Genomic DNA, 12,437 nt, shown 5'->3' with positions numbered 1-12,437 from the left:
CAACAAAGCTCAAGGGTAATCATTAGAATAATGAGGTATAGATCTGAATACAGAATGTTTTACCCATGGAAAATTATTTGTTGCATGTTCAAGAGTCGGTAAACCTGACAATCTATTTATATGCACAGACAATGGGACAGCCAAGAATGTTGTATATTCGCAAGTTTTACGTAGTTAAATATATATATATATATATATATATATATATATATATATATATATATATATATATATATATATATATATATATATATATATATATATATATATATATATATATATATATATATATATATATATATATATATATATATATATATATATATATATATATATATATATATATATATATATATATTTACAGGTGGGACACAGGGACACAATAGGGAATATAAATGACGACCGAGACACTCAAAGAGAAAGCGACTGGGACACAAGGAATGTTCGATTAGCTATCAGGGACACAGGGAAACAACAACAACGGGGACGCCGGGGGGCACAGGGGGATATATAAATGACGACGGGGACACAGGAATGTTCGATTAGCAATCACCATCAACAAAGCTCAAGGGCAATCATTAGAATAATAAGGTATAGATCTGAATACAGATTGTTTTTCCCATGGACAATTATATGTTGCATGTTCAAGAGTCGGTAAACCTGACAATCTATTTATATGCACAGACAATGGGACAGCCAAGAATGTTGTATATTCGCAAGTTTTACGTAGTTAAAAATATATTTATATCTATCTATATTCACAGGTGGGACACAGGGACACAACTACAATGGCGCGTAACCAATATGGCGCGTAACGACTTACGCGCGCGGGGGGGCTTGGGGGGAGGGGGGGGTTGCGGAGCGCCCCCACCAACTAGGTGTTTGCGCGAAGCGCCACCCCAGCAGCTAGTATATATATATATATATATATATATATATATATATATATATATATATATATATATATATATATATATTTAAAACAAGTTGCTTGTTTGTGTGTTGACTGATGTCATGTTTGTGTGTCAACTGACGTCATTATCAGGATTGAGCATTATGCCGTCATGAACTTGTTTGTCGACTCACTTCATGTTTGTCGACTGACGAAATTACAGACTAGGACACCGGGACACAAATGACGACCGGGACAGAGGGAATATAAATGACGACCGGGACACTCAAAGATAAATTACAGACTGGGGGACCGGGACAAAGGGAATATAAATGACGACTGGGACACTCAAAGAGAAATTACAGACCGGGAAACCGGGCCACAAATGACGACCGGGACACAGGGAATATAAATGACGACCGGGACACTCAAAGAGAAATTACAGACTGGGACACCGGGACACAAATGACGACCAGGACACAGGGAATTTAAATGACGACCGGGACACAGGGACACAAAAACAACGAGGACGCCGGGGGGCACAGGGGGGATATATAAATGAAGTAAATGGTTCTTTAAAAGCTAGTTTTTTATGAGGAGGACGTGACTTAGGGAGTCTTTAGAGGCATCAACGGTGGTGACTTGGTAAAGGTAGTATATAAGGGAGAATTTTTCCCTGGTTGTATTGTTTGAAAAGAGAGAACAGTGCCAAATTAACTGTCATGTGTATGGCTACACTTCAAAAATGGAAGTGGCCAGACCAAGAGGACTCAACTTTTACCCCAGAAGAGATATACTCAAAAAATTATCACACCCAGTTCCTGCCTCCAGGGCAGGACATCTTCATATTTCAAGGTCAAAAACTGGTAGTCAATTTATTGTGAAACTGTGCTTGATTTTAGCTATTTCAGGTAAATTATTTAATCATATAAGCAATTTCTGTCCTATTTTTTGCTAACGAATGAATAGTTTGTGTCGAAATCCACTATGTACTATCCCTTGTCCCTGTATATACTACATCCTGGTATTTAGTGGGACGAACCCTGGTATTCCTGGTACATGTAGGTATCCCCATTTTTTTCTTCAGTTAAAAGTGAAAAATCTGAAAAAAAAGCTCACCCTATTTCTCTGATAATGGTCTTTGATTTGAGCTATAAACTGGTTCTGTAGTTAGCCATATGATTTTTGTTTTCTATTTAAACAAATGTCACAAAATATACCACTCTCCCCTATACACTTTCATCCTAGCTAAATTACTTTAAAACTGGTTTGGAAAGAGCATAAAATAAGAAGTGTAATGGTACTATTTTCTTATATTATGTAGGCCTACAACTACTTTTAAATGCATTGCAAAATCACTGAAGAGCATTTTTTATCCTTTAGTTAATGCATTCTCTGATTAAAGCGTCATAAGGTTGCTTGAGGCCAACACAGTTGTGCATACTTATCAATCATTTATCCTTCTCTTACGGGTATAGTTATCTTAAAATACCTTAAATTACAGCTAGGAACAATCTAAGGATTCGTCCTTGTTGAGCTCTAGAATGATGACTTAAGTTTTATACAAAGTTCATTAGTGACCAGGTGCTTTTCCATGTTCCCAATTGAGTTTACACTCTCTGGAGGACCACTCAGTATCTAGCCTTCGTTTGAAAATATCAACGGAATCAGCAGTAAATGTTTTATTATCTAGTTTGTTCCAACTATTGACAATCCGTGTTGAAAAGAACTGAGTGCGAACTCTAGATATTGAAGACTGCTTGACAAGTTTCAGGTGATGACCTCTAGTTCTTGAATTGGTACCAACAATAGGAAATAATGCTGGGAGAGTATTAGCTCTCAATAACTTGTAGGCTAAAATAGCATCCCCTCTATTTCTCCTGTAAATAAGTGTAGGGAGATCCAGCTTTGATAGTCTTACAAGGTAAGAAACCTCCTGCATGCCAGGTATCACTTTAGTAGCACGTCTCTGCACATCTTCAAGAACCTTTACGTCTTTTTTAAAATACAGGGAGAAAAGAGGCATGCGAACTTCAAGCTTAGAACGCACAGGTCCCTTAAATAGAAGACTGATGACCTTAGGGGAACGAGTGGAAATAGTACACTTAGTCAGTCCCACGGTTGAACTAGCCCCAGCAGCAGACCTCTTAGCATGAGTGCTGAATTTTAGTTCACTGTCAATAGTGCCACCAAGATTCTGCTCATTATTTACAGAATAGAGTGAGTGGCCTAAGAATAATAAAAGCAACAAGGATTCAGTTCGCCATAGTGAATGATATGGCATGTGGCAACATTGAATTCAAGAAGCCAGGCCTCAGTCCACTGACCCAGAAGTTGAAGATTAATTTGTAGCTGGGCATGATCTTCACAGGACAAAAGCTGGTCGAAGAGACTTCAGGTCGTCTACATAAAGAGTCAATTTACTACTGATAATGGCAGGAGCATGATTGATAAATATATTAATTAGTGTAGGACCCAAAACACTTCCCTTAGGAGCTCCATTCAGAACATGCGTAGAGGAAGAAAGAATACAATTACCAGTCATCAAATAACTGAACACAAAGAGATCGCAAATAAATAAATTCAAGTATCCAGAGCAAGGATTTATCTTCAAGCTTGACTGAACGTAAGTTAATTGCAAGTCGCTTATGAGACACTCTGTCAAAAGCTTTAGAAAAGCCTAGCACAATCATGTCAGCAGGCACCACAATATCAAGCAACTTGGTGATGTGATCATACAATTCAAGGAGATTGGTGTCAAGAGATCTACCTGAATGAAAGCCATGTTGTGAACTATGCAAAAAATTATTTGCTTCAAGGTGTTAAACAACTGCATAACTGAGGCAGGATAGCTTCCTTAGCCAGTTTTTCCTCAAACCTTCTCTTCAATTCCTTTATTTGGTTGGTTGTTTGATTACAAAAATGTTTGAAGACTTGATAATTTTCTGAGGTCTTATTTTTTCTATAGCAATTCCATGATCTGTGTTTTCTGTTGATAGGCAATATCCAAAATTTGATGACAATTCGTTTTTCTTTTTTTGTTAACTGCCATGCATTTTGATGAGGAAAACGTAGACAAAATTATCCAAGCTAATGATACTACCAAATTTATAAAACAGCTATAAGTTTATATCAAGAAATTGGGGGTGGGGAATTTAGTTAAACTGGTAAATTTTTCAATTAATTCACTAATGAGATAGCTAGGAAAGAGACATAACTTTAGAATCACAAATTCATCCTGAATCCACATAAAATAATCATTCGTATTGGAAATGAGCTTTGCCTCCCCCCTTCTAATGTGCAAATATATCTATATATTTGCACATTAGATTGCACATTATGTATCTATATATAATGTGCAAATAATCTAGTGCAATTATGCACTACATTTTTGGTAGGTCACTTCTTTTCAAATTGATTTAACTGTTTGTCGGAATAAGGGCAAGTTCATTGTATATATTAAATATTCAGCTGAAAGTAAGGAGGAACATTAACAATTACATTGAACAGAAATTATCACGTATATGAATGGGTTGCCCCCTCCTCAGCACCCCATCTTTATGCTAAAGTTTTTTAGTACTATCAAAAAGGTGTCTTATTCTAACTAAACGACATTTGTGTTTCAGGAGTCGTTTTTACAGAATTGGGACAAAATTCAAACTTTAGTATAAAGAGTGAGGTGTTGAGAAGGGGGCAAACCCTTTTGTAAATGTGATAATTTTTGTTTGTTTTAAGTTTTAATGTTGCTCCTTATTTTCAGTCAAAAAAACTTGTTTTTTGTATTCAATTTCTGATCTTTCTCTAAATAATGCCAAGATATCTGACTCAACCTCCATGGAGAAATCCATTTCCCCATGGAAATATCCCCTAGCGGTAATAGCTCCACACGTAAAATTAAGATGGAAAGGAGAAAGCAAGACATATAAAAATAATTTTGTAGAGGAATTTTGGCAAATTCCCCAAATTTCCTCTAACAAGTTCACCCCCTGGAAACTTTCCTCCCTGTGAAAATTCCCAGTGGAAAAACCACCAGCAGAAAACTTGTCCCCCCACCCAAAAATGTATGCATGCTTCCCAATAACAAATACTACATGTAAACAATGGACAAGTTTTATAAGATAAAGACCTTTCCCCTGGGCTGTGGGGTGGCATGTTATATTCAAAGACATAGTTATAGGGTCTTTCAATAATGACAAACAGAATGGCTATCTCAGTGTTTTGATTTGATGGTTTGGGAAAATAAAGGAGCAGGAGAGGGCCTAGTTGCCATTCAATCTTTTTGGTCACTCAAATAGGGCATTAGAACTTTTAATTTCTGTTCAAATCAGCCCTCTCCTGATATTCTAGGAATAATGTGTCAATAAAATTACACCTAGGAAAAAAACAACAAATAAGCATGCATCTGTGAGGTTTTTTCTGACACTGAATCTGAAGATGTGATTTTCATTAGGATTTTTCAACACTTATACTGAATGCAGTTCTTATATTGAATGCTTACTCTTATACTTTACTATGCTTCACTCTGAATGCTAACTCTTATATTGAATGCAGTTTTCAATTTATGTCCCAGTATGTTTGAGTGCATAATTTTGTGCATATTTGAGTGCAAAATAATGTGATTTTCATCAGGATTTTTCAACTCTTATACTGAATGCAGTTCTTATATTGAATGCTTACTCTTATACTTTACTATGCTTTACTCTGAATGCTAACTCTTATATTGAATGCAGTTTTCAATTTATGTCCCAGTATGTTTGAGTGCATAATTTATCAAAATACCACTTGAAATGATGGTAAAATCCCAGACAGGCTACTTTTTGCTACCTTGGAAAGGGGTTAAATTGGGAAATGAAACTTTCAGGGATGGATGTAGAGACTAAAGTAAGTCATAGGAAGGTATTTTGAAGTACTAACATCTAGTCCTTCTCCCTGTAGAGGGCACTTACCTTTAAAAATCTTCATGCTGTAAAAGTGAAACCTTGCAACAAAATCTTCTGCTTTAAAGTGTTTTCAGCATGCATACTGAAAATGATTTCAGATTGTTTTCAGTATTATCCTAATTACCTTAATTTGCACTTTGGAGCAATATTAAGGTCCATACTGGATCTCTTTTGCTTTGTGTCAATGATGGTAATGTAATGCCACTGTTTTAAAGGCCCAGTGACAATGTTGTAAGAGCTATTTGCTGAGGATACACAACTTAAGCCTACTCAGTAACAGTGACCACAAGGTAGGTATGATCGATAGAGACCATTTTCTAGTGGTTTGGAGTTGACATCACCACACAACAGCAACTTTGGATAGAGTATGTGAGATGGTTGAGAATGACAAGCAGCATCAACCTCATAGCAACAAACTCTCATAAAAAAACTTGCATTGATAACTCATATTTCTCACATTTCATATCACTCCTATTCCCAAGTCTTGTTGATCTATTCTTTGTCAATTCTGGACTTGAAGGATGGAGCTGTGGATGCAGTCACAATTTTGTCTTGAGGACTGTCTTAGTCATTAATGACACATTCAGCAAAATAGTTTTATCATATTTGTGTCTTCACAGTATGTTTAGAAAGTTTTTGTAAATGGCCTCTTGTATGGTGCTGACTTGCATGTTTTGTGAAGAAAGCATCATTTGATTGGCTATTTTATTTATAGGTCACCATCATGTCACTGTGCTGGTGTCTGAAGATGAGTGTTGGGAGTTGTAGGTGCTCTAGCCTGTCATTGTATGGATATTTCACAGACCATTGATGCATTTTTGGGCACAACTTTGAACAGCTTCAACTAGGCTAGTACCATTCTTATAGGAGGGATAGGTAAGGCATGTTCCAAAATCCAGATTGGACCCAACAACAGCCTTATAAATCCTCAGGAACATAGACAAAGAGCAACTGGTGATCCTCCATTTGAGCAAATCAAGAATAAAATTTGTTCTTGATACTACTAATAGCCAGAGTTCATGGAATTTAAGTTGGTTGTCAACTATAAAACCAAAATCTTTTTCATCATGTTTAGTCAAAAGCTGGATGTAAGACTGTGACCCCTTGTTAAGTATCATGTATTTATGGCATAGGTTGCTGTCACAGAAGTGGAAGATGCTGCACTTTGCAATGTAAAACTCCAACAGCCAACCATTGTCCAGGTTTGAATTTTTAACAGATTGGACTTTAGGCTGTGTTGGTCTGCTGGTCAGAAGAGCTTGAAATCATCAGCACAGAGTGTGATGTTATTGATGACTTTCTTTGTCATATCATTGATGAACATGAGAGAGGGTAGGGCCCAAAACCATGCCCTGAGGAAATCCATTGACACTTTCACATGGTAGCAAAAAAATGTTGTCACTATTATTTGTAAAAAGTTGGACCTGCTACTTCTGATCTTGTCAAGAAATTTTTATTCATTTTACCATATCAGTATGGATGCCAAGTTGATAACTTTGCTTTAAGATGTTTTTGTGGTACCTTGTCAAATGCTTTGGCAAAATCAAGTAGTATCAAATCCACTGGTATTCCCTTGTCCAGGAGGTCAATAATGATATTATATGTCTTGATCAAGTTAGCCTTAACTGACTTACCCAGGAGGAAGCCATGCTAGTCAGGATAGAATGCTATTGGACAGGAGATGTGACTTCTGAAATATTTGAAAAGGTGGTGTACAGATTTCATTTACCAATTCCTTCAGAATCCTTGAGTGAACATTGTCTGGTCCTGTGGACTCATTAGCATACAGTTCCTCAAGTCTTTTTTTGGCAGATTCTGGAGAAATGATAATAAACTGCACAGGGTTGGGTACAACAGAAGTTTCAGTGGGAGGTAGATGGCTGTCTGACTCTTTAGGAAAAATGATGCAAGTTGCGCATTGAAAAACTCAGCAACTTCTTGCAGGTCAGTAGTTTCAATCCTGTCAGTTGTCTTCAGAGTCTTCACTGAATGTCTACTGTGGTCTTTGCTAGATACATTTCAGAAACTCTTTGGATTTGTCTTACTATTTTCTGCAAGCCTGGACTTGAATTTATAACAGAGTTGCTTAGTATAATTGCAAAGTTTATTTAAAGCCTTACAAATCTATTATAATCATCATCTTTTCCCTTGTGAGCATACTTTCTCCACAATCAAATTTTCCAGTTTTGTTCTCTGCATATCTGAGGAGTCATTTAAGGGAGTGTCTTGGGCTTTAGTATGATTTTTGTTGATGTGTATAGTACATAAAGCTTAGCTAACTTCTCTTTGAAATTGACCCATTGTTGATCTACATTTCCCTGTTGCAGAGGTCCCCAGTTCATGTTGCTTAGCCTTTCTCTGATTGATGCATAGTCAATGTAGATTATTTTTGTTTAGTTGTTTGTGATCTTGTGAAAGGCTAGATCGACTTTAATGATATATAAGTACTACATACCTGTACATATAAGTATGTAAAAATTGATAAGATCCAATTCCAGTCTGCCAGTAAAAAGAAATTTCCCAGGTAATTGATTCTGGGTCTGCTACTATTTCTTCTCTTCATCAATGACCTTGAAGAAACTGGTGTGTTGGAGAGAGTGCAATGTGTGATTTTTGCAAATGACACAAACATGTTTGTTTGTGCTGAAAATGAGGTAAGCATAACACCACTAGCACAGATCATTAGCCACAAAGATAGCTCATGGTGCCTTGAAACAAAATGATTGTTACTGCACCAAAAAGTGGTAGAGTAATGTTTATAGTGGGTCATCACTCCCTGGTTGATTCTTCATGTATACTGAATTTGCATTTTGATAGTATCCTTATTCCACAAACTCAGGTAATTAAAATTTTGGGTGTGCTTTTGGATACTAACTATCCTTATATGCCTCATGTTTCCTAACTCCAAGGTATTTTTTCTTACCAGGTGGGTTAGCTCCACAGAGTTTGATCTTTTCTTCCTACTGAGGTAATGGTCTCACTGTATTGTGTGTTTTTCAACTCAAAACTTTCTTATTGTTGTTCTATTGGGGGTGTGGCATGTTCTTCTCTTCTAACTCCTATAAGATGTCTCTAGACTAAAGCTTTATTTGGCCTTCCCCCAAGGTATCCCTCTGTTGATTTCAATAAGGATACTGGTATTAAAAATGGGATTCCCTGATAAAAAGAAATGTCTCCTCCTAGCTCATAAATTTTGCATTGTTCCTTTCCTATAAACCTTTGTAGTTTTTTTTTGTTAACTCCTTCTTCAAATCTTTCCCTTTCTCTTTATAAGTCCCATCTATCCATTGAATATCCACTGTTTCAAATTGCTTTTTCCTAGTGTTAACCAGTTTATCTAGCTACCAAACCACATGGTACTGATGAAATCTGTAATTGTTTTAGTTCATTCAGGTTTTTTGCAAAGAGTTAATATTTGTGATTTGGTAAATTGTATTACATTTAGTTTACCTATTGATGCTAAACAGAGGAATATATTAACAGGATGAGCTTGTTTTGGTGTTACTTGGTAGTTCTACATTTGCTTTTTTTTCATAGGCATGTATTTTGGGGATGATACCTGACATAGGGATACCATAGGTATTCTGAGGTAGGTACAACACTTGACTGGGTAGAGAATTTAAAGTGCCAAAACCCTATAGGCAAGTGTATTCTCCTGATGAGCCCTTGTGTTGGGTTGTTGCCTCTGAATTATTTGTCTTTTATTTTTTATAATGTTTTTATTATTTGGTAAATGACAACTTATACTTATTGACAACATGACTGCCTGTCCATGGATTATTCTTTATGGCTATGCTGTTTGACCTACGTGATTGTATGTTTTTTTTTAATGTGTTTGTGCTGTTGCATTGGTGATTTCTCTTTTTGTTATATTTTGATCTATGTCTGTATTTTTTTATTTTGTCTTCAAGTTTTACCCCTTTCCTGTTATGTATTTATCTATTTTCTATATTAGACTTCCTGAATTTGTAATGTTGTTGTAGTGATTAACCCCCCTACAAACTTAGCTTTTGCAGCTGTAATATCTGCTGTATGTTTTCTCTTGTATTTTATTCTTTTTTGCATGCTGTTGTATTAGAGTTAAATTTTATAGTATCAAATAAATGAAAAGAATTTATGAGGATTCAAAGATCCACAAATACATTTCCTAAGTTTAGAAAAAAAAACATTAATATGGCTTAAAATTCTACCAAAATAACAGCAATAGCATTTTCAAAACTAAAACTAGAGAAAAAACAGAAAACTGAAGATTAGGATATAATGTTATTTTGTCAGAATTCCACTAGGTATAGAGATATGTCAAGTAGGCAGATTTCTAAGACTTCATTATCAGAAGAGGGTTATCATAGTAGCTTGGCAATACCTTTCCAGAGTATGCTTTAGGCCCTGAATTCATTACTGAAAGTTTATTTTTTCAGTAAAATCCTAGTTTAGTGACTTCTTGCTATCTCAGAAAGGGGTTAGGTTAGCAAAATGAAACTTTTGGGGATGGGTCCACATGCTAAAGTATATCCTGGGAAGATATTTTAAAGTACCCACCTTGGTAAAATTCTAGTTAATTGACTTCTTGCTATCTCAGAAAGGGTTTAGGTTAGGAAAATGAAACTTTCAGGGACAGGTCTACAGGGTAAAGTATGTCCCAGGAAGGTATTTTAAAGTACCCACCTCAACTCCTTATTCCTCTAGAGAGCCCTGAAATTTGCCTACATGACAGGTCTGTACCTATTGAAATTTTGACAAAACAACATTTTACCTTAATTTTTAGTTACTAATTGCTTTTTCTCTGCCTTTAGTTCTGAAAATGCAATTCCTGTTATTTGAGTAGAATTTTGAGCCATATCAATGGGTTTTTTTTTCAAAATTTAGGAAATATATTTGCATATCTTTAAAACCTTATAAATTGGGATTGAGCACAGTTGTGAAGCTGAAAACAACTTTTAGTACTTTATTCAAGCAGAAGATCTATTTTGCAAGGTTTCACTTTTATAACGCACATATTTTTAAAGGTCATCAAAGGTTAGGACCCTCAAGAGGGAGAGGGAGTGGAGGTAGGTACTTCAAAGTACCTTCCCAGGACACACTTTATTCTGAAGACCCATCCCTGAAAGTTTCATTTTCCTAACCTAACTCATTTCTGAGATAGCAAGAAGTCACTAAACTAGAATTTTACCATACATAGGGAAGGAAACATGATTAACCTATCTGATTAATAGAAACATCCTGGATATTATAGTCAGAATTTTATTGTTTGTTTTTAGTTTTCAGATGTTCCTTGTGGTATATCTGGGGGCCAAAGGCATTTGCAAGTGAACTGGGTAGCCTATTAAGTTTAGAAAGAGCATGCCAAAAGGAAATTGAGTAACCTGGCACTCATGTTATCTCTATGTAAATTATGGAATCTTGTATATATTGACACTGAATACTAATAAAATAATACCAAACACTACATTTACCCAATAAACTTAATGCATTCTCTGTTAAATGAGTAGGCCAACCCAGCCTATCAAAATTACCAAACATACATGCTGGAATGTGAAATAGGCAGCCATAAACTAACCTTTTCGTCAGCAGACCCAGAAAGAAAAGTCCCGATATCAAAGAAACTTCCTGGTTGGAATCTGACTTTTGATACTTTTCTGGAAACAAATTTAGCAGCCATCCTCGCCTGACAATTTTGAATTTTTAAATTTTATACATACAGCGTTTTTAGTATTTCTTTCTTAGTGTCTGAGAAGCTGTTCAGCTTTGTTTGCCCTGAATCACAGAGTAAAATTGCACAGTTTCAAGAAAAGTACAGCTTTTCTTGACATGGAATAAGGATTTATGCTCAGTATTTATGCTCAAAAATTAATTCAAATTTTAAAGGGTTTCTACAAATGCTTAAATAGTCCCTCAATATTACAGCCTTTATAGTCCCTCAATATTCTAAACTCTTTGCCTCCAACCTAATCACATCTAATGTAAGACAAAAAATTGCGGTGATGTTTAAAAGCCTGAAAGTTTGTGGAAACCTTGATATTTTTGAATAGTTTTTGGAAAATTCAGCGTGCCTTCGATTTTCCTTTTTCGGTTCACCACCGTCTGAGGCCTTTTTTATACTTAGGAAGGATATTCAAGTCTGTTCAAAACACCCCAAGTAACAAATCATTTGAATCAAGATAAACAGATAAATCTGTTACAGATCTTTAGAACTCCGAGGGTAAGCACTACCTAACATTGCACGTAAATTCGAGAAAAACACGGCACAAGCAACGACACTTGGAAATCCGTAGGAGGATGTGTCTTTTTTCAGACTGTACAATTTTTTACTTTTCAATAAACGATAGCGTTTACTTTCTTTGTGTTTGAATTTTCGTTATACCTGTCGTTGTACTTAAGAAAACCCAGTTTTCACAGTATCATAATTTTCAGCCCAGTGTGTGTCGTAATAGTGAAGCAGCTTTTTTTATGCAGCAGAACAAAAAATAAGTTTGGACTCAGTTCGTTTGGGGGAAGAGAAAGAAAAACTACTGATTACTACTTTTTCAAATACCTTATTGCATTTAAATTAGAACCAGTTTGGAAGCCTTAACTAGGACAAAACTTCAACCATGGAAGCCTCAATG

At 35.8% G+C, this 12,437-nt stretch overlaps 1 protein-coding gene across 1 annotated transcript in view; it reads right to left on the bottom strand.

Moving 5' to 3' along the window:
• LOC136043178 (nucleoporin Nup43-like) overlaps window positions 1–11,542 on the bottom strand; it is an 83,367-nt gene extending 71,825 nt beyond the window's left edge. The window contains exon 1 of the mRNA XM_065728110.1: window positions 11,390–11,542. Coding sequence (XP_065584182.1) covers window positions 11,390–11,491 — 102 coding nt within the window. The 5' untranslated portion in view covers window positions 11,492–11,542. The remainder of the gene's footprint in view (window positions 1–11,389) is intronic.
• Between the last annotated feature and the right edge of the window lie 895 nt (window positions 11,543–12,437).

This window comes from Artemia franciscana, chromosome 2 (assembly GCF_032884065.1).
Source record: "Artemia franciscana chromosome 2, ASM3288406v1, whole genome shotgun sequence".
NCBI lineage: Eukaryota > Metazoa > Arthropoda > Branchiopoda > Anostraca > Artemiidae > Artemia > Artemia franciscana.
Note: the sequence above shows the minus strand (reverse complement) of the source record. Positions and strands in the feature narration are given on the sequence as shown.